We start from the raw sequence: 6046 nt of genomic DNA on the forward strand, positions 1-6046 counted from the left end.
TTAAGACTCCATAGTTGAAAGGGGATGAGAAAAATTTAATATAGCCTAGAGGACAGAAGAAACTTTTTCAAGTGTGTTTACATGTCTACCCTCTAAACAAAAAAGACTAAGGAAATCCTTCTTAATAGCCTATGCATATTCTGCTGAGTTTTAAATTGTAACTTCATCAGTATAATGATTATGACATAACATTTTCCATCTCTATTTGAATGTTTTTCTAGATTAAAATTTTCTAAAAATATAATTTAATAAAAGCCAATTAGCTTATTTTTCACTGAAAAAAAAAAATCACTGGTTTAAAAACAAACAGTAATAGGAAGGATTTACCCTTGCCCTCATGTTTGTTTTCATTATCTTGCTGGGGAGTTTTTACTCCTTAATCCTCATTCCCCAAAGATAATCACTATCAACAACTTAATATATTCCCATATTCCTCTAGATTTTTTGCCCTGTATGTACACTATCATATGTATAATTTTATATATGCTGTTTTTGCAACTTGTTTTTTTAAGTATTATAAACACCTTACATAAGATGTAAGATAGATAGTTAACCAATCTTAGTTTTGATGTTAATTTATTCTTAATTGTTGAAGGCATTCCTGTAATGAGTAATTATCATGGGGGTTGGTAGGGTGGAATCTCAGTTGACTAAAGCTATTACCTTAATGCATCTTTCTAAAAACAGCTCCTTTAAGATGCAATATTCTTCCTAAAATCATTTTAGGTAGTTACCAAACCAAGGTGTTACATGTATCTTACCACTTTTTTTGCTTTTTATAAATTACAAGTAAGAAAAACAACTTTCAGAAATAAATGTATTCTAAACATCAGTTAGTTTTAATCAAAATTTAGTATTATGGGATCATGTCCTGTCTTCTTCACAAATGTGAGAAAGTCTTCAGGGCTCAATCCCATGGTCGCAGCATTAGTCATTGGATGAAAGTACACCTTTTCATGTCCACCGTCCAAAAAAGCAGAATCCAAAACAAATTTCACATCTCCATCATCACAGAAGAGTGCCAGCGGTGTGGCACAACCTTGGCCAACTTTTAGTTTTTCTAGCATGGCTGTTTCATCAGCAAACCGCAGATTTCCACTCCCAACACCTAACTGCTTGGCAAGATCATTCAAATTAATTTGTCTATCATGAAGAACTGTCACCAGCCAATAGCCTTTTTTCTTTTTGTCTTTAAGAAATAAGTTCTTACTGTGTGCTCCTTTCAAATGTTGGATATGAGGCATCATTTCTTCAACTGTAAACACCTGTAAAATATGAGAAAATTTGAAATAATACCCATGTACATACACACTGCACACACACACACATGTATTTTGCTTGCTGTGTGAAAACAGCATGGTAGTACTCAGTGCCCCAAATTTTAGTGGTAGAGACCATTCCCAACCCACTGCTAAAACCCTATCTCATCTCAGAACCTCAAGTAGTTTCTCTTAGGCCAGTTCTCTATTCCAATGTGCTGGCCAAGCCCTCACATTCCTAAAATGCTTTGTTTTTCCTTGAAACTTTTGGTAAGGTTCATAGCAGCCCAGACTCCTTTTCCTTGGCATTACACATTACATCCAGACCATGTGACAACCTCCACTCTATAAACAGATAACCAGTAGGATGAGAGGGCGGGGGATGAGACCCTGGACTACTGTATAAAAAACATCAGAAAAGGTGCCATATGCACAGTAGAAAAGGAGTGTGGACTGGGGGTAAGTGGGGGAGACAGGAAATGATAGTTTTTATGTATTTCTCTACCCTCTTGAGGTCACCTCTATATTTAGCTAATAATCATCAGCTAATACCCAAGCCTTGGGCAAAAAATTTTGTCCCTGAACCACTCAGGTTACAACATATTGGCCACATGAGACATTGCAGAAAATCTTCCCGTCAATGCACCAAACCAAGCTAAAATAATACCAAACTTTCTAATCTTGCTGTCCCGTATGCACGACGCCTGATAACATCGTAGCCACTGCAGACACGGCTTACTGCTTGGCAACTTTACAAATAAAGTGGATACACTGACCGACATCCCACACCAGCTTAAGATGCACAAGTTCTCGATATGTTGCACCAGGTCTTAACATAAAATATCCAAGTCACTCCAAAAGTAAAACGAGTTTTTTTCACTATTACATCAGAGTCCCAAGTGGAGAGGCCTTTCGTGCTGCGTTCAGGGCCCTTTCGTACTCTGGATCCCGGGAATTGCCTTAGAACAACGTTTCTGCGGTACATTACCCCTGAGACATCTGTCTTGGCGGCTTCGCCCGACAGACGCTGCAGCAGAGCCCAACCCTTCCCGGGGCTGTCCCAGGGGAAGCGCCTCACCTCCGGGTGCTCCACGACCTCCGTGCGGATGGCCAGGGCGCTGAGCCGCTGCTCCAGCGCCGCCCGCAACTCGCCGCCCGCCATGCTGCCGTCGTGGCTGTGCCGAGAGACCGGGCGGAGGAACTGGGCGTGGCCTCCCGCCGCCTGGGCGTCGGCCGGCCGAGACGGAAGTGCCTGCAGGAACTAGGGGCGGTGCCGGAAGACCCCGACTGGAGACTTCCGGGGACGGGGCCTCGCCGGCTTTGCTAACCTCGGTGGATCGTTTGTGGAAGTCGCCTGTGTCCGCAGGGACGGCCTTGTCAGACCTGCAGGGTTCCTTCCCCGGCGGCCCATAAGAGGGAGGTGCCTGCAGTCTCACAGTCCTTTCTAGCCCAGCTTCAGGTTTACTAGATACAGCAAATCTTCCAGGTAAATAGATTCAGAGCCACCTGATAACTCAGCTTAAGGAGTGTTGGGGGAGTAATCGATTGTATGTCATCATGGGTTGCCCCGGGAGGTGGACCAAGGCAGTCAGAGGCTCCTCACTCCTTCTTCTGTCCTTAGAATGTACTTTCCGCCTGCTGTTCCTGTGCTGGGAGCTACTTGAAGGATGCAGCCTAGAGAGAGTAATGTGTTATTGAAACCACCTGGACGTTTAGGTGACTGAAACCAGTCCACCCCCTCCGCACCACCCTCCACCCCCGCCCAGATAGACTCTTAGGATTCTGATAGATGAACACCCTAGACAAACCACGTGTGTAAGTTCCCTTGCTTATTGAACCTGCCACCTACCAATCTGGAATGGTTTGCCTCTTCCGTCTTACCATGCCCTCCGTGTGTGGGTGTGTTGGGGGTGGGGAAGGGGGGTTCACCTGGGGAACTCCCTGAGGTTGTGAACCAACGGGGAGAGTGGAGGGGGTCCAAATCCCTATCCTTTTAAATAGCTGTGGCACCCGCAACTCACCTTTTTGAGAGGCACTTTGCCTACCCCTTGGTGGGATGTTTTCCTCATTTCCTACAAAACCCTCCCCACCCTTGAATGAGGCCTGAAATTCCACATTAGAGTTTCACTTACGAATTTAGCAACTTGCTCAGGTCACATCTTTAGCGGTTGGTGAGATGGTCCCTTAAAATGATACCAATTGAAATGCTTCAGTAGTTTTCAAGTTTGTGTGTTAGACTCATTAAAAAGATTTCCAGGACAGAGGTTTCCTTTCAGTCATTCAGCAACACTGATTACACGTTTGTGGTAGGCCTTGGGGAGACAAACAAAAAAGGGAAGGGGGCATGAGTCAGGAGGCCAGACTATGGGAGGGAGATAACTGGACCTAAATTCAAGTCTGTTTGATTCCAAGGCCATCTCTTAACCGCCGCCATAATTGAAGAAGTTGAATTAAAGATCATTAGGGTCCCAACCAGCTTTGAGATTTTGCCTTTTTTAACATAATGAATATAATCATTTTTAACTTAAATTTGGTATTAATCTATACTACGTGATATATGGTAAATATCTGTGTTTCTTTTAGTATTGCAGCTGCTACCAAAACAATTCTCCATGTGGGAAACCGTAAGAGTAATAATCTTGTATATTTCTAGTGGGAAACTTAGCATTAATCTCCAGTAACCTCTATACCAATAAAGAAATTTGCATTGAATTTTCATCAGCAATGATAAAACTGGTTCTATCTATGTAGGTATGGCACTTTTAGACAACAGAAACTTTCAAAGTCACTAAAAAGAATAAGGGGGTGGGGTGGGTATAGCTCAGTGGAAAAGCGTATGCGCAAGGTCCTAGTTTCAATTCCCAGTACCTCCACCAAAACAAGAAAAAAAGAATGATATGGATCTATGTTCATCAGCATGGAAGATGTCCATTATGTATTGTAGCAATAACAAGCAGCTTTTATAGCATTAATCTCATTTATATAAAATTATACGTATTTATACAGAGATAAATGAAATGATGTTCACCAAAAAAATAAAAGGTGTTTACCTTCAGAGAGGTGGGACCTAGGATTTGATTCACTGTATTTTTTTTAATAAAGTTTTAATTTTGAAATACATTTAGATCACAGAAATGTTGCAAAGATAGTGGAGAATTCCCAAATGTCCTTCACTTAGTTTCCTCTGATGTTAACATGTTAGATTCTTATGTTTGTGAAAATTAAGAAACTAACACTGGGGTATTACGGTTAACTAAACTACAAACTTTATTCAGATTTCACCAGTTTTTCGACTAATGTGCTTTTCTGTTCCAGGATTCTATACAGGATCCTATGTTGCATTCCATCATCACATTTCCTTCTATCTTCTGATCTGTGATAGTTTCTCTGTCTTTTCTTTTCTTTTTTTTTTATTTTTTATATCCTTGACACTTTTGAAGAGTTCTTTTTTTTAAACTTTTTTTTATCGAGTTACAGTCATTTTACAATGTTGTGTCAAATTCCAGTGTAGAGCACAATTTTTCAGTTATACATGAACATACATATATTTATTGTCACATTTTTTTTCGCTGTGAGCTACCACAAGAGTTTTGAAGAGTTCTGCTCAGATGTTTTGAATAATGTTCTTTAACTTGGGTTTGTCTGATGTTTTCGCCATGATTAGAGTAGGGTTTTGGGTTTGGGGGATGAATATTATAGGGATGAAATGCCCTCATCACATCATTTCAGGGGATACATGATATCAACATGACATTGCTGGTGACATTCAGCTTGATCAGTTGGTTAAGGTGGTACCTGCCAGGTTTCTCCACTGTGAAGTTACTATTTTTCCCTTTCCATATTCTGTTCTTTGGAAGCAAGTCACTAAGTTCCAGCCCACACTCAAGGGAAGGGAAATTAAGCTTTACCCTCTACTAGAGGTTATACACATATATCTATGGAATTCTTCTGTAAGGAGAATTTGTTCCTTCTCGCTATTTAAGTACAGACACATGTATACTTATTTGGTATTTTGGGTTATAACTAATACTATGTTGTTTTGTTGCTCTACTGTTTCCAGCTTTGGCTTTTCCTGGTGGGTGCCTGTTCCTTTAACTGCCCTCAGCTTTTTTTTTTTTTTAAGCTACTTTATATATTTTGGGGTATTACTTAAATTTTCTACATTAGCATCTATTATCTTCATGAATAGAAAAGCATTGGTTATTTTCACTTTAATATTCGGGGGGAGAGAGATGCCCACTTCTTTTATGTTCTTCCAGCCAGTTTCTGCTTGTTTCCTTCTCAACTGCTTGGCAAGGCAAAGAGAGCAAAGAGTAATTTCTTGCAGAAATTGCACTTAAGTGAGTGTAAGTAAAATGATAGCAATTGAAATGCTTCAGTAGTTTTCAAGTTTGTGTGTTAAATTGATTAAAAAGATTTCCTGGACAGAGGTTTCCTTTCAGTCATTCAGCAACACTGATTACACATGTTTGTGGTAGGCCCTGGGGAGACAAACATTAAAAAAGGGAAGGGGGCATGAGTCGGGAGGCCAGACTATGGGAGGGAGATAACTGTACGTATATTCCTGAGTAACTTTACTGTATGTACCACATCATTAGCCTAGGATAGTGTTAGACCTTGAGGACAGAGATAAAACAATACTTAGACTCATGAGAATAGTTGTGGTCAAAAGAACGGGCCAAAAGACAATGTCCAATCAAGATGTGGAAATGCTAATTTCTGGGAGGAGGTTAATAAGCATAACAGCAAACACTTACGATCAACCATCTGCTTTATGAACTTTACCG

The 6046-nt window shown here is 40.6% G+C and overlaps 1 protein-coding gene across 1 annotated transcript; it reads right to left on the bottom strand.

The window, feature by feature from the left end:
- Positions 1-816: 816 nt before the first annotated feature.
- On the bottom strand, positions 817-2490 carry LOC105097223 (prolyl-tRNA synthetase associated domain-containing protein 1). The gene is made up of 2 exons (XM_010989747.3): positions 2338-2490; positions 817-1265 (listed from the first exon to the last, which is right to left on the bottom strand). The coding sequence occupies exons 1-2, from the start codon at positions 2419-2421 to the stop codon at positions 840-842; spliced, it is 510 nt and encodes a 169-aa protein (XP_010988049.1). The 5' UTR covers positions 2422-2490; the 3' UTR covers positions 817-839.
- Positions 2491-6046: the final 3556 nt, after the last annotated feature.

This window comes from Camelus dromedarius, chromosome 15, assembly GCF_036321535.1.
Source record: "Camelus dromedarius isolate mCamDro1 chromosome 15, mCamDro1.pat, whole genome shotgun sequence".
NCBI lineage: Eukaryota > Metazoa > Chordata > Mammalia > Artiodactyla > Camelidae > Camelus > Camelus dromedarius.